At 36.8% G+C, this 22,999-nt stretch overlaps 3 protein-coding genes and 1 pseudogene across 6 annotated transcripts; 2 read left to right on the top strand and 2 right to left on the bottom strand.

The window, feature by feature from the left end:
- The first annotated feature begins 175 nt into the window (after nt 1-175).
- LOC108213119 (ethylene-responsive transcription factor ERF055-like) lies at nt 176-1,679 on the top strand (annotated as a pseudogene).
- Nucleotides 1,680-2,110: 431 nt separating this feature from the next.
- LOC108213113 (uncharacterized WD repeat-containing protein C2A9.03) lies at nt 2,111-8,657 on the bottom strand. Of its 4 annotated transcripts, XM_017384855.2 has the most exons (9): nt 8,174-8,657; nt 7,470-7,637; nt 6,824-6,910; nt 3,779-3,913; nt 3,584-3,694; nt 3,401-3,492; nt 3,179-3,284; nt 2,994-3,080; nt 2,111-2,910 (listed from the first exon to the last, which is right to left on the bottom strand). In XM_017384855.2, the coding sequence occupies exons 1-9, from the start codon at nt 8,318-8,320 to the stop codon at nt 2,497-2,499; spliced, it is 1,347 nt and encodes a 448-aa protein (XP_017240344.1). In that variant the 5' UTR covers nt 8,321-8,657; the 3' UTR covers nt 2,111-2,496. The 4 variants fall into 4 exon arrangements, with proteins under 4 accessions (XP_017240344.1, XP_063946899.1, XP_063946898.1 ...); XM_064090829.1 differs by lacking the exons at nt 6,824-6,910; nt 7,470-7,637; nt 8,174-8,657 and adding exons at nt 5,084-5,174; nt 5,673-6,729; XM_064090828.1 differs by lacking the exons at nt 6,824-6,910; nt 7,470-7,637; nt 8,174-8,657 and adding an exon at nt 5,084-6,729.
- Nucleotides 8,658-15,366: 6,709 nt separating this feature from the next.
- Nucleotides 15,367-19,997, top strand: LOC108213112 (probable beta-D-xylosidase 7). The gene is made up of 6 exons (XM_017384854.2): nt 15,367-15,798; nt 16,229-16,534; nt 17,304-17,473; nt 17,709-17,806; nt 18,258-19,022; nt 19,123-19,997. Exons 1-6 carry the CDS (start codon nt 15,400-15,402, stop codon nt 19,722-19,724), a joined length of 2,340 nt encoding a protein of 779 aa, XP_017240343.1. The 5' UTR covers nt 15,367-15,399; the 3' UTR covers nt 19,725-19,997.
- A 205-nt stretch (nt 19,998-20,202) lies between these two features.
- On the bottom strand, nt 20,203-22,789 carry LOC108213114 (uncharacterized). The gene is made up of 4 exons (XM_017384856.2): nt 22,420-22,789; nt 21,058-21,644; nt 20,884-20,970; nt 20,203-20,558 (listed from the first exon to the last, which is right to left on the bottom strand). The coding sequence occupies exons 1-4, from the start codon at nt 22,669-22,671 to the stop codon at nt 20,288-20,290; spliced, it is 1,197 nt and encodes a 398-aa protein (XP_017240345.1). The 5' UTR covers nt 22,672-22,789; the 3' UTR covers nt 20,203-20,287.
- Nucleotides 22,790-22,999: the final 210 nt, after the last annotated feature.

Raw genomic sequence — 22,999 nt, 5'->3', positions numbered from 1 at the left:
CATGCTAGGTGTCATCTTCCTATATATTTTGGTCCCCCTCAGTCAAATAGTCTTCCACTGACATTATTAAATAAGTATTGTAGCACACAATTGGTCAAGTTTGTTAGTATCAAGGTGGGAAAATCTGTGGGCTACATGTTCTTTATAAAGCTCTTCCTTCCAGTCACCAACTTACATAAACACAAACTGAGGCACACACTAAAGCACACACTTCAACAGTTTCTTTTTATTTGTTTCTTAGTACTTGTTCTGTAAATTTCTGTTTCTCTCCCCCCCTCTGTAGCATCCCTGCTTCTCTGTATCCCTTTCTCCCTTTGTGCATATAAATTATAGATGCTGGTTTTTCGAGTTTCTTTTTGCATATTTGAAAATCGCTTAGAAAAGAAGGATCAGAAATAAAGAAGGATCCTTTTGTTAATATAACTTGCTTGGTCTTTAAGTGTTTCTTGATCTTCCATCATCAACTTTCAAAAGGGTTTGTTTTTGTTCCTTAGAAGTTGAGGTCTAGTGTTCTTTGTGAAAGGAGGGAAAAGGGTTGCTTTTTTGAAACCCCTTTTTCGAATCCCCTTGGTTTTATTTGTTGCGTTTTCGTGATTTCAAGAATCTCCCTAGTCCATTTGTTTTTGAAAGATGGATATATGGGAAGGCAATGATAATAATAGTTGCCGTAGTAATGGTAGTAGAGATATTTTCGAGGGTGGGGAATTGTTGGAAGCACTCGAACCTTTTATTCGGAGTTCTTCCCCTTCAACCCCGTTTTCGTGGTCTTTCCCTTGTTTTCCCTTACAAACTTGTACAAATGTATCAGTTTTGCATCAAGAAGATTGTTCTGCCCCTAATAGCCATTTGTTTCCACAAGGGTATTCGGTTCAGACCCATGATCAAGTTTTGCACCAAGAAGATTGCTCTGCCCCTGATAGCCATTTGTTTCCAAAACGGTATTCGGGTTCGGTTCAGACCCATGATCAAGTTGGGATTGATCAACCTGGTTCTTTTGGGTTGCAACGAATCAGCACACCTGAAAACCACCAAATCCCAGCTCAGGTTGATCACCAATACCAACAACAGCAGATTCAAGTCGGGTCGGGCTCCGGGTCGGGTTCTGGCTCCGGTTCAGCTTCAGCAGTGAAACCGAAAAACCAATATAAAGGAGTAAGACAGAGGCACTGGGGAAGATGGGTCGCTGAGATCCGTTTACCCAAGAACCGAACCCGGGTATGGCTAGGCACATATGACACAGCAGAGGAAGCTGCAATGGCTTACGACATTGCAACTATCCTCACAATAATCCCAACTTTATTAACGACAACCGGCTTTGCGCAGCTATAGAAGCCAAGCTGCATGGCATTCTTCAGGCTGCGGCAGAGGGGAAGAGAGTCAGGAAGAAGCCAGTAAAAAAACAAGCAGCAGACAATGCGGATTTGTCTTACAATGTTGACAAGGTGGACCGAAGCTCAGAAGCTAACGAGTAGACAATTGCAGAGGATGGTTCACGTTTAATTAGGTTCTATAGCCAAAGTGGTCAGCTAATATTTTTTTCGCTAGACCACTGGAAGGAAGGTGGTGTCACGTATAATATTTTCATTGTAACTGTAATTTGCTGTCCTGTGGTTATGTAACTTTTGGTGTCATGCTTAGTTTAACTTTGGTAATCTCTCGATCCCCTGCTTTCTTTCTTTACCGTTTCTCGTATTGATCGGCACGTATATATCTTTTCTTTTAGAATCTTGCTCTACGAGTAAAAATATATGCCCCTTCCTGGCGTCGGATCTGCGTAGAACAGAACCAGGTGCGAAACCAAAACAGGGTCATCTTATATTTCATGTAAATCATGATTTTTAATCTTAAATTTCATGTAAATCATGGTTTTTAAATAACAAGTAGTATATATTAGACTTCAGCCCCAACTGACATGCAAAATTTTATGATTGATTATATTAATTTTGAATATTTCAAAATTCTGCTTCACTACTCATATCGAATAGTTGAAACTTGAAACATATATCTACTGCTTCTTAGCATAGTAACACAACATACAGTATATGAGCATCAAGAGTGAAATGCATATGTACAGGATGTAAAAATGATTAACTGTGAAAAACAAATCAAATGCAACTGGAATAAAAGATATCGTATATATATCAACTAAACTATACAACAAATTCAATACCCATATAACTGCTTTACATAAATTTATACTATACAATACAATACTATTCTGTGTCTTTTTCTTTCTTTTTTCTCTTTTGCTTTTTGGATCAAAACTGTTCTCAACAAGCCCAGGTACCAAGTCGAACAAAAAAACTGCAAGTACCTCTGCGTTTTTTCTGGTAATGGTGAAAATGTGAAAATAGCCAAAGGAGAGGAAGCAGGGATGGTTCTAACTAGGGGCTACATTGTTGCTTATAAGTTATACATAACTAAATCCGCTAACCATCATGCCAGATTGCTTTAAACTTCCACTCGGACAAACTTGGCCCCTCCCCGACAGGCTGACTACACGAAGGAGTCTAGGTAATATCCATATCTTCTTCGGTTATACTCCAGTAAGCTACCATAGGTCCTGTCTGCAATACCGATAAATAGAGCTTCTGTGTCGGGACTGAACGATATTCCGGCAATCTCTCCAAAAAGATCAATTTCTTGTTCTGTGGAGTAACCAGACTTTGTATCGTAGATATGAACGAAGTCTGCAGCCTCTGCTGTGGCCATAAACTGGCCATCTGAGCTGAAACTTATTGCTCTAATTGCTCCCATCCTTCCCTTCAAGACAGAGAGAGATTCAGACATGTTCCTTATGTCCCAGAGCCTACAGGTGGTGTCTTGATTCCCAGTCGCTAGAATATTTCCATCAGGATGCCAAGCTGAGGTGAAGGAGTAGTCCAGATGGCCTTTAAGCGTCCCAACCACCTGCAGGAAAATTCATGAATGGGGACGAACAGTGCAATAATATGTTTAAACAAGATCTTTAATTAGCTGCTCAAGCAACAAACCTTCCCCGATTGAGCATCAGCCACCAAGCATTCTGGACTATCTCCCAGAACAGAGAATAATTTCCCATCAGGGCTAACACATGTGTTCTGCAACAAATAGATATAATAATTACTTCTGATACAAAATAATTCATCAACAATAAAAGGTTGGCAATACTGAGTGTTGACTTTAGAAAAGCTCTTACATTTACAGACCAAGGGTAGGTGAATCGATTAGTACAAGCAAAATTTACAGTATCGAACACTCTAACTTTAGAATCGTTGTTGGCAGTCATTAACCTGATCGAACCACTGCAGTTCACATCGCATAAAATTATATGTTAGTTGAAAACAGGACAGTTGCAGCAATCTCTGTGTTTGGACACTTTGCAGCAAACTCTGAACACGTATTATGACCAAGTACTTACTCAGTACTATGGTATATGTCTACATCATTTGTTATAGCATTTTCATCCATGGCTATCTTTGTGCAAAATGCAACTCCAGATTGGTCCAAGGACTGTCAAGCAAATTTCAGGAAAATTATTTTTTGTTTATACCAGAATATTATCAGGCTAATATCGTCAATTTATATCTGACCTTATTCTTACCTTGCAGAGAAGTTCCCCTTTAAATCCGCCAGCAACCAGTAGATTGTGTTTAACAGCCATTGTACTAATCTGCACTCGTGAAAGAGACTGGCCTAAAGACCCAGGATATGTCTGTAAAAGAAGTATTCTTTCCTCAGTATATAGCATACATCATAATTTTAGAAAAATCATTAAAAACATAATAACTTCACTGACCAGAGTAGGTACGATAGGCTTAGCAACATTGAGTATCTCCGAACCTCTCTTAAGAAGTGAAGACCAGTGCATTACTGAGTAGTTTTGCATAAGGTACACATCATGTTTAGAGGTTGCCCATAACAAGTTCCTCAACTGACAAACAAAGAAAGAAAGAATACCAAAAGGGAAAAACCATGAGCTACACATTGTTAGGATAACTTTGAACTGAATCTACAAACAAGCAGTACTAATATGCAGTGTCAAGATGCTACCAAATAATTCTAATTGGCTGTTCAGATAAGGATAATTTTTCTAGTTCTATAACCATCATATACATCCCTTCATTATGTATGCAGAAGAACCATTTTAAAAAGACACAAGTCGCTGCCCACAAGAGAAGGGCATTATAAAGATCACATCGTCATAATTTCACACTTAATATAGTTCAAATCAAACAAGCCCTAGACTGTTAATTCGAGGTACAAGAAATCATCTAAACAATGTCTGCTACTTCCAAGTGTCAAAGGATACTCGTGCTGAACATAGCTGGTCCTTCAACTTGGAAGTCTTTGCAGATGACCTTAAAATGCAAAATGCAACGAGAAAAAAAATGCAACTATTGCGGCTGCGACACTTAAATTGTACTCAGTAAGTAATAGGTCCTAAAAAATCAATAACTACAGGAACAGAAGAATGATAAAAACATTCATTGTATGCAATCAAGCCATCCCGGTACTTAAATTTTTTTTAACTGCATACAACTAGAGAACAAACAACCTTTGCCTGTCAGGGACAGACTACAGATTAGGAAGCTGGAAATTAAAAAAAATCCAATCAAAAACACAGAAACAAATTATCACACGTATATGCATACCCATAATAATATATAATGTAGACTGAGATTGAGAGGCGGGGAAGACCAAAGTATCCCACAGATCAACTGAATATTAGATATGAAACAGAAATTCCACAACAAGAATTGCAATAACTGATGCCCGTTATGTAATCAAAAACATTCAAATAAAGAAACAGGATTCCCTAAAAGTGACTAGAAACATACTACCATGCTACCACAGAAAAATAAACTATCTCAGTGCATATATTAACACGGTGGAAACAACTAAACTACTGCAATAGGATCAAAGTAAATACCTGTAAGTACAAAGTAAGTGGATATAAATCATTTCGGGTGTATTATGCAGGTAAATGCATTAGACCACAAAAATAATATGACAGGATCTCAATTTTACAAAAAAAGAAATACTTTAGAGCTTGACATATAAACACAGGAAGCTCTACAAACGCCTCATGTCAAATCCCTACCGTACCATATGGACAACACATCTCTATTACACCAGCTGCTCAAACTTAACTCCACCTGCGTATAAGGCCGAAACAAAGATAAAAATATCCCCTGCCACATAAGTTAAGTTATAAGAAAGACTAAATAATACTGTAAAAATGAAGAGGGGGAGAGGAAAGATTAATAAGCTCCATGTCATGTAAGTTTGCTGAAGAAACACTTTCAAGTTATCTACTTTGAAACGTGTAATCATCATGCACATTGTGAATTCGATGAGCAAAACAATGAATTTGCACCTCCCGTATCACACAATGTAGGCATTGACCACCCGGCTAACCTAAATACTAAACACAAGAGACAAACATATAGTTCACCTAGGACTGTTATTCTTCATTCTCCAAATTGATTTGGTTTCTGTCCTATTAAGATCACATCTACATACTTGCTAGCTAAATAGAAAGATGGAAGAAATCAGGAATCTAGCAATTAGCGAAATGCATTGGTTTTACACAATAATACCCTCATCCTTCTTTAATTTTTATCAATTACTTGGGACTTGATAAATTGCTCAGCTGTTGAAAACCAACTTGACCGCATTCAAGACAGTACCTCTCAGGTAACAATGTAACAAATATTCATGCGTGGCAAGTGTAATGATCTGCAAAAAAACGATTTGGTAAATACAAACCCGATTCAATTCCATTTGATTGAACCGGGTTAAGCACAATAAATAAATAAATGAAGCTGATGGTAGTGGGGAAATCTGATGCTGTATCTTTCTTTAAGAGAAACATCAAGCTCTAAAGAAAAAAATACAGCTAGGGAAATCCCATGTCCCATCAGCTAGAACTATATCAACTTACTTGATAAAGCCTGATAGAATCCTAATAGTAGTTTTGACAGTGAATTACGTTGTAAATATAACTCACCAGCCTAGAAGAAGTTTCACCACAAGCAAAATGGAGTTCGTCCAAATAGTTAAACAGGATGTATGCTCCACATTGAGCTAGTGAGTACAGATATGTTATCAATGGAGCATATTGTAGCAAGGTCAAGTTTTAATATTGACTTGGTACTTCTATGCTCCATAAAATTATTATAAGAGATACTATAAGAGCACTAATAGTACAAAAACTGCCAAACTACAATTACCAGACGTGTTCATAAAATTATTAAGGATCATAAGAGGATTATTATGTTTGACACTGATGGTATTAAGATGCAACTGCAGAAAGTATAAATGTCTACAATGATGATTACCAAAACAAACAGCACACTACAATATTTCTACGGTAGTTAATTGCCATGGGAAAGGATGTACCCTCATTCGCAACAGCTACTAGATACTAAGAAAGCAACTTTGTGTCTACCTAATGCAAAGCCTAAGTTTCATCTGTTAACATATTTAAAGTAAAATGCTATGATATTACAGAATAACTTAAACAAACCACAACACAATACACTGACACTTCTGAAGTAATACAACTACAATAAAAAAATTCCCTAGTCCAAAGACTGTGGTTCCCAGAAAATACGACTCTGAGAACACGTTATATGATGCATATGACTTTGAGAACAGGTTATATGATGCATGTGACTTCGAGAACACGTTATATGATGCATATGACTTCGATCACGTTATATGATGCATATGACTTCGATCACGTTATATGATGCATATGACTTTGAGAACACGTTATGTGATGCAACTTGGTCAAAACTACAGTTCTCAAAAGAAATTTGGCAGCGACAAACACTACCTGAAAATGCACAATGGTTGATTTCACAAGCCTTGTGTTGTACTGGAAGTCATAGAAGATATGGCCCTTCTCTACTTTATTGTAGTCCTGCAAACAGAGTTAAAGACAAGAGCATTAGGTTCTAATGCATAAGTTCGTTGAATGCCTATAGCGCCTGCTTTACATATATGAAAGTAGCAGAAGTTACTAAATTATACTTATACAAGGAATTGCTGATACAAGGTGACAAAATTGATTAAAATTGTTATTTTTATCAGCAGCTCGGCTATCTCCAAACAGTGACCATGATTTTAAATTCAGAACAACTTTCTATTCTTTGAATTATCACTATGCTCTTACAACTGGGAGTAAAAAGGAGAAGGTCTATTCTGGTTTAGCAGTTTTTGTCAAGAAATATCTTGGTCTGATAGGTAAATGTTTCTCACAGCAAGATCATGTACAGACAACCATAACATTCTTACAAGTCAAATTTTTAACTCACATATCACTTAGTCTTGGGTGATTACATAGCATTTCCAAGTTGAAGTTTATTACTTGAAAGACATGTTACTTGAATTCTACAATCTCATCCAAAATAATGAAAGAAAAACACTAAATACGCAATTTGAAAAAAGAATTCATCTTTATACAAAGTACAGAGGGCAACCTTTTCAAGCTCTCCACGAGGGAGCGAGAGGCTCTCATAATTTCTGTATTGACTAAGTCTTGTTTCTCGGTAGTTATCTCTGTTGAAATTAAGCCTCTCCCAAGGAATCCCCTGAATGTCTTTGCCATTTCTAGCTTCCACAGCAGACGTATCCGTTTTTGGCTTGGTCTGTAAATATCCATCATACCAATCAAAACACTAATCTTTCAGAAGACAAAACAATACAAACTCACTATACTTTCTGCTCTGTTAGGTTTATATTAACATCTTGTCTCTAACTAATACAGATTGCAAGTCACAATCGTAAGAAGCAATCAAAACTAAAAGGCTAATATGAATTATAATAGTACAACATATTCTCCCCAAACCCCCCAAAAATGGGGGTTGACTTGTAAAACTTTTATCATAAATATCGAAAAATTAGGTATAAACTCATACTTTAATATGGTCATTAAAACCGTAATTTCGTATTCAAATCACTAGTTACAAATTATAAGATCACATATAGCAGTACTAAAAATCAGTTAAACCATCATGTTTTCATTTGATCACAGGTCTAATTAGTAGATCATATAATAAATCATGGTGCCATTATAAAATTCTGCTGATTTTTATCCGTACTATCATAAAAAAAAAGTAGTTTGTAATGAGAAGAAAACACATGTAAAAATGCCTAGGAAGAAGATAGAGATAAGGTTATTTACTTGTTCGAAACAGAAAGAATCATCATCCTCATCATGAAGAAGTGCATCATCACTGTCCGAAGATGAATCGAAGTCAAACTCAGCAGCCCCCGAGTTGTAGTAGTTTGATACCATGTTGTCTAGCTCATTGTTCACAAACTCTCCCATCTCTCTCTCTCTCCCTGTCTCTCCAACCAATCTCTCTCTCTCTCTCTCAACAAACTGTTTAATCTCTCTCTCTCTCTTCTCTCTGTCAATAAGTTGTTTAATATCTCTCTCCCGCCAATCTCTCTCTCTCTCTCTCTCTCTGAACAACAAAGACAAACGAATAACAACAGAGAGCTCTAGAAGCCACTAGCAAGTATGTGTAATGAGTGTATAGTAAGGGGCAGAAGAAGTGGTGCGTTACAGATTGATAGTAAGCTGGAAGATGAAGATATGGGGTTGAGAAGACTGGGTTAGCTTCGTGTTCTTATTAAGACCATCTTGCATTGCCCTCTATGTCGGCCCCCTGTGGCAGTGGGCTCCGCTTCACCATGCTGTACGTTATCTCCCTCCTCTACTTTTCTTCCACCTCTGTTAATTCCGCCGTCAACTCTGGGTCTGCCTCCATAAATTATTCTAAACTATGTTTGTTTTATCTCATACTCTATGGGTTTTTATACCAAAAATTTTATATCATGATATGACTATTATTTAAATTTTAATTACATACATCATATTTTATTAAACAGCCTTCTATCATATTTTATATAATATCGTTACATTCAAAAATAATAATAACATTATATAAAATACAAAATAAGATTTTTTTTAATAAAATTTCAAATATTTTCAAACGAGCAAGTTTCATTATAAACCAAATAAATAAAATTTACCAAATTGTTAATTTCAAAAAAAATACCAAATCGTTGATTTTAACCCAACTTGAATTTAACAGACATTCCAAAATTATAATTAGTGTGACACATGTTCGATCCCATTTTTTACCTAATTAAATTAAACTTGTAGTAATTTTTTTCTCGTATAACCCTATTTTTCGCAACAAGGTCAGCTTCCCAATACAAAAGCGACACCTTGTAGTACTAAATAAACTCTCCCAAAACGTGGCAGCACAGAATCCTAACACGTGTAAACAAACCAGATTCATGCAGACGTCTCTGGCCACAAAAAATAATAAATAATGAATAGTCAGATATCATAAAATAATTATAACTATAATTAATACAGAAGATGACGGCGTTAACTATTTCACGGCGGGCTTATCTTACGTACCGACCACTAGGCTGGGAGGGCCCTTCTATCACTACTTTTAATTATTTAATTTATTTATTTGACCATATGCATTTAATTATTTTATGGAGGGATGTATTATTTTATTCCTTGATAATATATGTGATTCATGTGTTGGAATAAATTAATGTATTTTCTTAGATTTTTTAATATCGCTTTCGGGCTCTTAGTTGTACGCTTTGTTAGCGGCTTAGAGCATCTCCAACCATCTAAAACCCTTGGCTAAAAAGTGAGTTGGCTTACTTAAAATAAAAAAATTTAGCCAAGAGTTCCAAAAACTCAACTCCAACCATGCTCACCTGTTGTCTATAAATTTAGCCAACCTCCTATGGATGGCTAAATTTGTCGAACCTCTAAAGGTCTGTAAGAAAATCTGTAGGAAGATTGTACATCATCTATTACCATATTGAACTGATATATTCTATTTTAACAATTTAAAATATTAATAACATACTATTTTTAAATTATAGCCAACCAATATAGCCAGTACCATTGAAGCAAAATGTCTTACAGGTTCAGCAAATTTTACATAATGTCTTGCATGTCTAATTTAGCCAACGATTATAGCTAACGCCGTTGGAGATGCTCTTAGGTTACAGAATCGAAATGAAATCGTAATCCGCGGTGGAGCTTCTGCGGAGCCTCACACCACAAATAATTGACGTAAATATCTGCATAATTATAATATAAATAGTTGAAATTTATAGTTAATATTTTTTTATATGATCTTTTTCAAATAATAAATTATCATAATTTAAAAACTAATTTCACAATGCTTTGAATTTATTTGGGAATGGACTACGATTCAAAATTAATGCATACTATCAGTTTAATATTAATTTATTTCTTAGAAAACCAAGCAAATTATGCATTTGTGCCAGGTCCAATTCCATAACTGCCGGGGAAACGGTGTCCTCATCGAAGGCATTTGAGATGGCCAAGATAATATTAAAAAAGAGAGGATAATATTAATTAATATTGTTTACAAATCCGGCCATATCTATGAAAAATAAGTATTGCCTATAAAAAGTGCATAGTCATCCGTCACATAAATTTGCAACAAATATTAGCTGATCGGAATTTTAAATATCGGTTGTTGGGAAGTAGGACACCTGCTATACATACGTGTGTTACAAATAGTTAATACGCGGACTTAAACACGGTAATTAAACCCTGATAAGTCACCCGGGCCGGATGGGCTAAACCCGGCATTCTTTCAAACATATTGGGGTGTGGTGGGGGAAGATGTGGTTCGATTCTGCCAGAAATTCATGACTATGGGTGAGTTGCCTGAAGGTATGAACAACACGTTAGTATGCTTAATTCCTAAGGTGAAAACACCTGAGAAGATGACTGAGTTAAGGCCCATTTCTCTCTGTAATGTGCTACTACGTATATTGTCTAAGGTATTGTCGAATAGACTTAAACCTTGTTTGGGGTCGTTGATATCTAACAAGCAAAGTGCGTTCATTGAGGGTAGGCTGTTAACTGACAATGCACTTATTGCCTTTGAAATCAATCATTATATGAAGAGGAAAACGCAAGGTAAAAATGGAATCGCGGGATTGAAGATAGATATTTCTAAGGCCTACGATAGGCTGGAATGGCACTTCATTGAAAGCATGATGCGTAGGTTTGGTTTTTGTGAGATGTGGATTAACAGACTTATGGGGTATATCAGTTCTGTTGAGTATAGCTTCCTTCATGAGGGGAATGTGTTCGGCAGTGTGAAACCTCATAGAGGAGTGCGTCAGGGAGATCCTATCTCCCCCTATGTTTTCATCCTATGTGCTGAGGGGTTAAGTGCGATCATAAGAAGGAATGAGGAAGCTGGTTTGTTACATGGATGCAAGATAGCTAGAGGTGCACCTACTATTTCTCATCTTTTGTTTGCAGACGACTGCTATCTGTTCTTCAGGGCTACTGGGTCTGAGGCAAGTGTAATGAAAAACATTCTAATAAGATATGAATCTATATCAGGCCAATCAATAAATTATAGCAAGTCTGCAATTATATTTTCCCCGAATACTTCTGCTGAAAATAGGGAGGAAGTGTGTAATTACTTGGGTGTGGAGGAAGTTCAAGAACCTGGAAAGTATTTAGGCATGCCTATGAGGATAGGGCAGAGTAAAATTTCAGCCTTTGGATTTCTACAGGATCGTGTTCAGCATAGATTGCAGGGTTATGGGGATAAATCCTTGTCGAAGGCGGGGAAGCTAACAGTTCTTAAAACTGCTGTGCAGGCGATTCCAAACTTCTGGATGAGTCTCTTCTTAATCCCAAGTGAAGTCTGTAATGGAATCGAAAGAAAAATGAATGCTTTCTGGTGGTGTAACAAAACATCAGGCAATGGTATTCGATGGATATCATGGGACAAGCTTTGTCTGAGTAAGGAAGGTGGGGGTCTTGGGTTTAAAAGTTTGAGAAAATTTAATCTAGCAATGCTAGCAAAGCAGGGATGGAGAATTGTGAATAATATCAATCCTCTTGTAACAAATCTGTTACGGGCGAGATATTTTCCAAATTCTGATTTTCTTAATGCGAAACTGGGGAACAATCCTAGTTATGTCTGGCGAAGCATTATGGAGGCTCAAGATGTGATTAAGCAGGGCTGTCGAAAGCGCATTGGAGATGGTCGATCTACAGAAGTATGGAAAACACCTTGGCTGCCATGTAAGCTAAATGGTTTTCTCACAACTCCAATGCCTGAAGAGTTGTCAGAAACTTTGGTGTATAGCTTGATGGAGGAGGATGGAACAAGATGGGATTATGATTTGATTAGAGATATATGCAATGTCAGGGACAAGAACTTGATTCAACAGATTCCAATTCCAGTTCGGCAACGTGAGGACTCTTGGTTTTGGTTGTTGGAGGTAAAAGGTGAGTTTTCTGTGCGTAGTTGCTACAGACAATTGCAAGGGGAGATGGATTTTCCGAATGCGGCTTTTTGGAAGAAATTATGGTCTTTAAACCTTCCAGGTAAGATTATTAATTTTTTATGGAGGACTTGTAGATTGTGCTTACCTACAGCAGCTGCTCTTGAAACTAAAAATGTGGATCTGAGCATAAATTGCCCGTGGTGTCGATCATGCGTAGAGGACTCAATACATATATTATTTACGTGTAGCTTTGCTCAGGATGTATGGAAGTCTGTGGGGTTATGGGAGGTGATCTCAAGTAATTTAAACCCAGATATATTTGAAACGATGCAGAAAATCTTCAGTGTGAGTCATAAAAACCAGAGGGTGTTAGTAGGATTGTTTTGTTGGAGCTTGTGGAACAGACGGAATCGATGGGTCTGGGATCGTGTGAATACATCGGTGTTTGGAGTAAAAGCAGCAGCATTGAATTTGTTTAATGACTGGAAGAAGGCTCAGGAGGAGGTGAAAGTTACGGGTATACAGAAAATGCTGGGTGATCGAAGGTGGTGTAAACCACCTGCAGGGTGGCTAAAAGTGAACATAGACGCAGCGTGGGTCTCTCAACAGAATACTACCAGTATGGGGTGTGTGATTAGAGATGAAGCTGGGGAATTTGTCCGTGCTAGATGTTCTGAAATGCAGCCTTGTATGGAGCCAAAGATGGCAGAAGCATTAAGCCTAAAAGAAGCTTTAGCATGGATTAAAGATTGGAGGAGTGCTCAGGTTATTTTTGAAACTGATTCCAAGCTGCTAGTTGATGCCTTAACAGGGAGCCGAGGAAAGTCTTTTTTTGATACAATTGTTAATGATTGTGTCGAGTTACTTAAGCACTTCACAGATGTGCTAGTTGTGTTTGCATATAGATCTGCGAATAGTGTGGCTCATGCTTTAGCAAAGGCGGCACATTCTATGTCAGGTCCTCAGGAGTGGATAAATATTGCTCCTGAGATTATCGAATGTATTATTGCTGATGAGAAGTTTTAATGCAAGTACGTTCATTTTCAAAAAAACACGGTAATTAAACATTAAGAGCATCTTCAACCAGGAGAAGCCTTTAGGTAAAAATTTAGGTGGCTTACTATAATTAAGTATTATAGCCAATGTTCATGAAAAAGAGCACTCCAACCATGATGAGCCTTTGTCTATAATTATAGCCGTCCTTCTATGATGGCTACATTTGTCGAACCACTACAGATCTGTAGTGAATTCCAAGTCATCTCCCGCAATTTATTTTCCTCTTTCCCGCTGATTACATATAAATTATTACCATATTAAACTGATATATTCAATTTATAACAATCTAAATATTAATAACATACTATTTTTAAATTATAGCCAACCAATATAGCCAATACCATTGAAGCACAATGTCTTACAGGTTCAGCAAATTTTACATAATATCTTACAGGTCCAATTTAGCCAATAATTATAGCCAACGTCATTGGAGAGGCTCTAAAAATGCTTTGGGCACGACTCAAGTAATTCGAACGGTGTCGTATTCGGTGATGGAAGGTGTCAGGAAACAAGCAACGGAATATCATCCATATTAGGTGGGTTCTAGAATCCAGATTGAATTAAAAAATGTCTGATTTTTCTGTCAAAAAAAAAAAAGTGTCTGATTTTTGGAAATCAGTAGAAGATGTTATTCCCGTTTTCGTCTCTTTTGTTTTTAATGTTTTCTTAATTCTGCTCAAAAATTATAAAATTGATAATTTTTTGTTTGATAAAAACTAAACTCATCCAGTGGCCTTCATTTTTCCATATTCATTCATAATTTTATTTTGTCCAAAATAAAAATAATATTCATTTTATTTTAAATATGTATAAATAAAAAATAATAATTAAACAAGAATACAAAGGAATATTGAGTTTCTAGGATTTTTTTCTTTGTGCGCTCAGTGATCTCACAAAGGCCGCAGCCACAACCCACCAGGATTAACATGGGGTCTTATCCTCCAGGCCCAGTAATTTTGATTATCTAGTCCACAGGCTGGACTTTCACAAATGCTCCCCTTAGTATGTACTGCAAATTAGTTTAACAAAAGTTTAGGTCAGCCATGGATCAGCCCAGGCCCAACCTCTTGGTACTGCCCAAATAAGCCCAAAGTCTGCTGCTAAAACCTAATCCCATTGCTACGACCATATGGTGGGTTTGGTTTGAGAGAATGGAATGAAATTAGTAAAAATACTTGAAACTAAAAGAGATGTGAAGAAAGTTTTAAAATAAATTTGCGAAAGTGCAAAATTATTATGATGAGATTTGAGAAGAAATCGAGAATGGGAGAGAATGGAGCATTCCATCTCAAATTGAAGATGTGATATCTAGCCCATGACGTAAGGAATAGAATGGAGGAAAGAATAACATTTCCTAAAAATTCTCCACAAGATAATTCAAATTTCATTTCATTCTTTTCAGAATCATTCACCCCAACCAAATACAACAAGTGACCCAACATTCTGGACTCTATGACTCGTGATTGCATTCGCAAGACAAAAAAGATAATAAATATATTATCTTTATTTAAAGGGAAAAATAATCGAATAAGTTAAACTGCCATGTTAACAAATATATTATTCTATTTTATCATGTACGCAATTTGTTTTGTTTCGGGACAAATCTAATAAGGGTGGGCAGATCGCAGACGTGCTCTGCTAGATTTAAAAGCCAGTGAGCCGTCCTTGTACATGTTTATTGTAGCTAGGTCCTCCATTCCAACGCGGGTCCTCCTAGGTTCATGAATTTCACTAAATTCGACTCGATTCAATCACGATTAATTCTGAAGCGATACAAATATTTTGATAATTTTTACAAATTTCTTAATATTGCAAATATTTCAAATCATTTATAAAGGTTAGCAAGAATTAAAATTAAAAATTAGTTCGATATTATTTTGAAATAAAATAAAATAGTTCGATATGATTCGTGTAGGTAAATCTGCGAAAGGAGGAATAAATTACGTATTAAAAGTTTCATACCTCTATATATATGGGAATTCTAAGCATGCTCACTTCACTTCACTCTACTCTCCAATAATGACACTCCACATCTCTTTTACAATCATTATCATATGTTGCACGACTCTTCACATCTTCACCGAGTCAACTCAGCCACCCTACGCATGTGACTCGTCCAACCCGTCAACCAAACAGTACCCATTTTGCAGAACCTCGTTGTCATTCACCCAACGAGCTACTGACCTCGTTTCACGACTCACACTCGATGAGAAGGTGAGTCAACTCGTGAACTCGGCTCCCGGGATTCCTCGACTCGGTATCCCCGCTTATGAGTGGTGGTCCGAGGCTCTGCATGGGATTACGAATGCGGGGAAGGGAGTTGAGTTCACGGGGAGGATTGTGGGGGCCACTAGCTTCCCTCAGGTTATTCTAACGGCGGCTTCTTTTGATGCGCTTTTGTGGTATCGCATTGGTCAGGTAACCACATTCACCGAGTTCACTCAGTTGGCTTTACCATTGCTGAAATGCTAATGTCTCCGTGTTGACTCAGTAGCATTTTGAAAATGCTCCTGACTCAGCGCCACCGTCATGGAAACATAGAATGAAAAATAGAAATTTTTGACTCCGAGTTGACTCAGTAATATTTTCTGGATCAGGTACCGAGTTGACTCGTTCAAGAGCTGCTCTCCAGTCCTTGGCCAATAACTTTATTTATATGTTATTTGGCTGACTGAAATGGAAAAAATTGCTAATTTAGTAAAATAAAAATATATTCCTTATTGTTTGTTTTTTTGGGTATATGATGACATGTTACATTAATCGTCTGTCGGGAACTCGAATATTATTATACTCTTTCCGACTATTCCAAGTAGCCAATAATGAAATTACTAATGTGAATATTATTCAGGCAATTGGAAGAGAGGCAAGAGCAGTGTACAACGATGGAGAAGCTACAGGAATGACATTCTGGGCACCCAACATAAACATATTCAGAGACCCCAGATGGGGAAGAGGACAAGAAACGCCGGGAGAAGATCCAATGATGACGGGTAAATATGCGGTTTCATTTGTCAGAGGAATCCAAGGAGATAGTTTCCAAGGTGGGAAGCTCAAAGATGGCGATCATCTTCAAGCTTCAGCTTGTTGTAAGCATTTCACTGCTTATGATTTGGATCGGTGGCATGGGGTCACTCGCTATGCATTTGACGCTATTGTAAGTCGCCTCGCTACTTATAACCTCATACTTGTTCGCTATATTTGTTTAGAGAGATTATCAAGCATGAGTCGAGTCGCATTTATTTTATTAAGTCGAGTTCGAACTTATTTAACGGATTCAAAATGTGATTTAAATTATTGAATGCTCCGCGGAATGTGATTATGGTCGTGGACGTTGGTTTGTGAGATGTGACTAGTGTATTTTAATCATGCAATCAGTAGGCATGCTAAATTTCCGCTTCACTGTTTTTTACCTGGTATCAGAATTCGGCGAATTAAGGATCGTTTGGCCAAACTTAAAAAAAGTGACTTGCCTAAACTAAAGAAGTGGAGTAGAAGTGAAAGTAAATAAGTTAATAAAGTGTTTGGAAAATAAATAGAAGCTGTGTGAGAGAAACTAGAATTCTCAGTTTCTTAAAAATGCTTACTTCTTTACACAAACAGGTCAAGAGAAGAAGAAGCCAGGAATTACTTCCGGTTCCCAAACAGACGCTTAAATTCTATAAAACACATTTGGAAGGTTCTGCTAAGACCCAAGTGTATACTAATATCGTAATATCACGAGACTTGATAAGATTAGGGTAGAGCTTTAAACTTTAATCTTGAAAATATTGAAAAGCGTGAGAGCTGGGTGCTTTGTACTGTAAAGCGAAGTGGAGTGTCTTGATTCGCTTTGTCATTTGCTTTAGTTCATTGACCATTAGAAAAGGTGGTTTTGTTACCAATATATTTATGTTTATATTTAATTATTATGAAATTAAATATAGGTGACAAAGCAAGACTTGGCTGATACATATCAACCACCATTCCAGAGCTGCATTCAACAAGCCAAAGCCAGTGGAATAATGTGTGCATATAACCGTGTTAATGGCGTCCCAAATTGTGCTGATTATAATCTCCTCACCAACATTGCCCGCGGCCAGTGGGGTTTTAACGGGTATGTACATGCATACACAGATTTCGATTTGAACGAGAACCTAAAAACTGCAAGAACAATATTTTAGAATTTTACTAGATTTTTGACCTAAATTAAGTGTCGGAATTCAAACTCGAGTGTGAGTCTGAGTTCAGACACGAATATTCGAAGTAAAATGAAGAGTCGTGATAATTGCAGTTCATTTTTCGAGAATTTGCTATATACTCCACAAGTGGCATAAAATGGAAATGTGCAGGTACATAACATCGGATTGTGATGCAGTAAGTATTATTCATGATGCTCAGGGATATGCTAAAGTACCAGAAGATGCAGTTGCTGATGTTCTTAAAGCTGGTACTACTTCTTTGACCAATTCTTATTTCCCTCTAATAAAATCAAAATATTTATAAGTTACATATATAAAACCCAATGAATGCAGAATATTAGTGTCCCTCAATTATGGTCCATGCCTCCATGGGAGGAAAATGTTGCCAAATTGGACCATTTAAAAGTTGTGTCCATGTGAAGGGAATATAACATGTTTATTTACCTAATATTGGTCCATACTCCATAAAAGAGATGGAGCCTCACTACCAAGTCTAGTATCATATCATATTACTTTCCCGCACTCGTAAATCAAATCAAAGCAAACATTTTTCGGAACTTCAAGGTTTTAGGAAGAACTAAAGTGAAAAAAATAAAAATAAATCATAACAGTGTAAAGAGCCGATATGTATGTGATGAACTTTAGCTTTGGCTATGCGTAATTGTCGTTTTAATGATTTCGAATAATATAATTTGACAGGTATGGATGTAAACTGTGGTTCTTACCTGCAAAACCACACAAAATCAGCAGTTATGGAGAAAAAAGTGCCAGTATCACAGATTGACAGGGCACTTCGCAACCTTTTTACTGTTCGAATGAGGCTAGGGCTTTTCAATGGAAACCCCAAGAATCTAATCTACGGAAATATTGGTCCGAATTCAGTATGTACAAAGGAGCACCTGAATCTAGCCCTTGAAGCAGCTCGAAATGGTATTGTTCTGCTGAAGAACTCAGCAAAGATACTTCCACTGTCAAAGACAAGAACTCAATCTCTAGCGGTGATAGGCCCTAATGCAAACTCTGCAAACACACTTATTGGAAATTATGCAGGCCCTCCTTGTAGATCAATCACGGTGCTTGCAGCGATTCAGAGTTATATTCAGAACACAGTTTATAATAAGGGGTGCAATGCTGTCAACTGTACTTCTGCTTCGATCAGTGAGGCAGTAGATATTGCCAAGAAAGCAGATCATGTGATACTTGTCATGGGGTTGGACCAAAATGAAGAGAGGGAGGATTTCGACCGTGTAGACTTGGTGCTTCCTGGATTGCAACAGAGTCTCATTACCAGTGTTGCTAAGGCTGCTAAGAAGCCTGTGATATTAGTCCTGCTTTGTGGAGGTCCCGTTGATGTTTCGTTTGCCAAACACAATCCAAAGATAGGAGGCATCTTGTGGGCAGGCTACCCAGGCGAAGCAGGAGGAACTGCGCTAGCAGAAATCATCTTTGGCGACCACAACCCAGGTAAAAGGCACACAATTTAAGCTAATCTATGCATCATACATTGTTTAGATGATATCTGAGTATTTAGCACTCTTCCTAAATATGTCAATGTGGCTTGCAGGAGGAAAGTTGCCCTTAACATGGTATCCAAAAGATTACGTCAAAGTACCAATGACAGACATGAGAATGAGGCCTCAACCATCAAAAGGCTATCCAGGACGCACTTACAGATTCTACACAGGCAAAAAGGTGTATCCATTTGGCTATGGTTTGAGCTACTCAAGATATTCGTACAATATCGTATCTGTTACAGAAAGCCAACTTCATTTGAATCCATTATCAGTAAAGCAAGGGCTGTCAAACTCAAGTTCAGCTCAGTACATGATGGTTTCAGAATTGGGGACAGAGTCATGTGAGAAAGCTAAATTCTCAGCCACCGTAGAAGTTCAAAATCACGGGGAAATGGCCGGCAAACATCCTGTTTTACTATATGTTAAACAGGCCAAGCACAGTAATGGAATGCCAATGAAGCAGTTGGTAGGATTCCAGAGTGTTGCCTTGAATGGAGGAGAGAAGGCTGGAGTTGAGTTTATTCTCAATCCTTGCGAGCATCTTAGTGTTGCTGATGAAAATGGTGAGATGTTGATTAATGCTGGATCTCAGCATCTTGTCGTGGGAGACGCTGAATATCCGATCTCGATAGTGCTAGACCAAGGGGTATAACCTTCAAGATGAAAGTCAAATTCTTGTTCTTTTTGGTGGTGAATTTTGTTCAGAAACCTTCTATTCAAAAAAAAAGGATACTTGAATGGATTTTGCTACCAGTTTCTATAACTACTATTCACTTTAGTTTTCTTTGCCCAATACTTCATCAAAATCTCACTTCAGGATTTGCCACTTCAATGATAAGGTTTATTGTGTAACGGTGTACTACTTATGTTGATGAATATGGAAGCACACAAGACAATGCATTCCAGTGTGAAGTTTATCACTTTATCTTATGCTCATATCAACTATTACTAATATCTTTATATAGAAAAAAGCAACAGATTCAGAGACATATATCACTACGGGTATATATATTTCTGCAGCATTTGCATAACAGTTGAAAATGTTCAAGTGAATCATGCAGATTGCTGAATAAGTATTATATTGTGTATTGACCTCAAGATTATAGTTCGCATTATTGTGTGGCCAGTGATCAAGAACAATACGAACTTTAGGATTAACAATGTTCCTTTCAAAAAATATTCAGGAAGCATCATACCTAGTCTAAAATGCCATCGTCAACTTATTATATTGTTTTGAGGTGTGTGTGTTACAAGAAGAGACAATATTGACAAAACAAGAATAGAAGTACAAGTAAATATTACACTAGATTCCTTAGCAAGTAAACAATGGCTTACAGTTATCGATTTTCTATTGCTTTTGAAGGATGCAAAAACAAAACCAGGGTCATCAACGGCCTCCCATGACATGGCTGGAACAGTTATCTCACGCGTCCCATCATAATGAGTTCGATCACAGAACTTATGTGTGTGAGCACTGAAGATGATCCTATATGGAACAATATAAGAAAAAAGGATATACCAAGTGAATCACTTAACTTCTTGATATGATTTATTATCTAGTTTGTTAACTTAAACAAGTATATAACGTAAAAGAAAACTGAAAGAAATTACTACTAATTATTCGTTTAGTTTATGATTATTAATTTACCACAATTTTATGTCTGTAGTAAAAAAAAAGGGTTAAGGGACATATACGTATTAAAACTTGGTGCACGTAAAATCAGATTTGAGTTACTGGAAAGATGTAAACACACACACACACACACGCCATTGATTGGAAAAGAGGGGGAGTACTTGTGTCGCAAATTTACCTTGGTTTTAGAGCTTGAAAGATGTATTCAGTTGCATTAAGTGGAAGAGTATGCCATAACTCATATGGGCCCAAACCAGCAAGGTCACTGAAGATAAAGTTTTATTGGCATGAGATTTGTCTATATCAAAGCTGATATTGAATTTATTATCCAAATTACTGAAACTATATTTACCTGCTCCCCTTTCTTGTTGCATCCTGGTGTTTATATTCAGCTTTTTTGTCATACATGTTGCTTTCTTGAAATCTGTTTGCTCTCAAGTGTAATGGCATGTGAAGTAAGAGAACAGGACCAGACCCCGATGACAAAGCATTTTCTCTCCAGATGAAATCCTCAAGTCTGATATCTTTCGAGACTTGCACTGGTTGTTCCGTTTGCTCAGTTTCCATTTGTAATTCCGTGCTTTCTGTTTCAACAGTTTTCTCAACACCAAAACGGAGACTGTTATCCCCACATAATAATGCAACAGAATTGAGTGAGACAAAACTAATGTTGCCAATTCCAAATGCGGAACAACCAGATGAATCCAATCCCGGAAAATTGCTAGATATCCAACTCACAGATCCAGAATTTAAATCACTACAGCCTCCGATATCCCTATCTCCAAGAAGAACATGGTATGGTAGCTCAAGAAAGGGCCCTAGCACTCTGTGAAACTGCTGGATCACAGATGACCAGTTACTTCTTGTCAATTCTGCACCTCTGGCAGAAACATCTCCTAATACAAGCAGCATATCAGGCTTCAAAACTTGAAAAGATTTCTGATTCATAAATTAGGACACGTGAATTTTAGTCAGAATGTGAAGATTGATTAAACATGGCCTCAGGAAAGACACATATAGTCATGATGTTAGGGAGCTATTAAAGCAATTTAATATTTCTACAAATCAATCCTATATACCATTCACCTAGAAAACCCATTTTGTACTATAGCGACAAATCAGATAAACATTACAAGTATTGAGCTATAATCCTAGCTCTGCAAAAATAACGGTATAATCATGAAAGTGAAATCAAATTTTCGTCAGAGTATTTCAAAAAAAAAAATCAATTCCATTTAACCTGATAAATATTTTGGGAGGACTCATACAGTTATGCTTCTCTAGTAGACATCTATACCTACTACATTAGAGTCTTCTCAGTCCATCCACTCACATGTAATCATTACTAGCTTAATAAGAATCTAACTAATTCAATTATACACTCCACTTTCTGCTGATTTATATACAACATTTATATTCAATTTTATACAACAGTAATATTCAATTTCTCAGTAGCTCTGCTGATCGTAAATTCAATCTTCGAAATTCCAAATAACCAAAAAAATTCATTCAATTTGATAATGCATAGCTCAAATTTTACAAACAGGCTTAAAATGCTCCTCGAAAATCAAGTACTTATCACATTTCAACCCAAATACAAAACCAAAACAACTTATTATAACAAAAACCCTTCACATTTCATGCAAAAACACACTTGCATAATGCATTCAAATTTCACAGCCCGAAAAGACGAAAACAATCTCGAAAGTATTACCTTAAAGAACTTAGACAAGTAATAATCCCTGAAGAAAAAGTTGAAGTACCCAGCTTTAGAACCCAACAAAAGCAAATTAGCAACAATCATGACCTTCAAGTCATCCTCACTGGAATTCTGGCCGATTTCTTCGGAGATATTTTCGGGCGGATTTGAACTGGGTACTAATTTGCAAGATGGGGTTGAAATTCTGTCTTCGTAGATGATGAGGATGATGATTATGACGAAAGGGAGGATTTTTATAAGTGCCATTGAGGTCAATTTTGAGTTTGTAACATTTGCCCTAAAATCTAGGGTTTTGGATTTGGTGCAGAAAGTAGAAACTGTTATCGGGTTTTCGGAGATCGGGTCACGAGAGACGAACCCGATTTCTCATCATGCGGGTAACGAGCTGGTTTGATTTTTTTTACTTTTTTTGAAAGATTTTTTTTTTTTTTTAAAATAAGTTATTTATTTTTAAAAATATATAATATTAATATTTATTGCCCCCGAAATCTACACAGTATAATTGTGTAATCCAAATATATCTTACCAAATATGTAACATGCTAATATATCTCATATAAATATGAAAAATATTT

The sequence above is a fragment of the Daucus carota genome, chromosome 3 (assembly GCF_001625215.2).
Source record: "Daucus carota subsp. sativus chromosome 3, DH1 v3.0, whole genome shotgun sequence".
Taxonomy (NCBI): Eukaryota; Viridiplantae; Streptophyta; class Magnoliopsida; order Apiales; family Apiaceae; genus Daucus; species Daucus carota.
Note: the sequence above shows the minus strand (reverse complement) of the source record. Positions and strands in the feature narration are given on the sequence as shown.

What these genes read in the sequence shown, in the direction of transcription:
- LOC108213113 (XM_017384855.2), bottom strand. Translation starts at nt 8,320, where the DNA reads ATGGGAGAGTTTGTGAACAATGAGCTAGACAACATGGTATCAAACTAC. An exon ending in CTCGTGGAGAGCTTGAAAAG is followed by an intron (nt 6,911 to 7,469) that starts GTTGCCCTCTGT and finishes CTCTGTTTGCAG; the next exon opens with GACTACAATAAAGTAGAGAA. An exon ending in CAACCATTGTGCATTTTCAG is followed by an intron (nt 3,914 to 6,823) that starts GTAGTGTTTGTC and finishes TTTGTTTGTCAG; the next exon opens with TTGAGGAACTTGTTATGGGC.
- LOC108213112 (XM_017384854.2), top strand. Translation starts at nt 15,400, where the DNA reads ATGACACTCCACATCTCTTTTACAATCATTATCATATGTTGCACGACT. An exon ending in GGCCAGTGGGGTTTTAACGG is followed by an intron (nt 17,474 to 17,708) that starts GTATGTACATGC and finishes GGAAATGTGCAG; the next exon opens with GTACATAACATCGGATTGTG. An exon ending in CTTTGGCGACCACAACCCAG is followed by an intron (nt 19,023 to 19,122) that starts GTAAAAGGCACA and finishes TGTGGCTTGCAG; the next exon opens with GAGGAAAGTTGCCCTTAACA.
- LOC108213114 (XM_017384856.2), bottom strand. Translation starts at nt 22,671, where the DNA reads ATGGCACTTATAAAAATCCTCCCTTTCGTCATAATCATCATCCTCATC. An exon ending in ACTTGTCTAAGTTCTTTAAG is followed by an intron (nt 21,645 to 22,419) that starts GTAATACTTTCG and finishes TTTATGAATCAG; the next exon opens with AAATCTTTTCAAGTTTTGAA. An exon ending in GCAACAAGAAAGGGGAGCAG is followed by an intron (nt 20,971 to 21,057) that starts GTAAATATAGTT and finishes CTTTATCTTCAG; the next exon opens with TGACCTTGCTGGTTTGGGCC.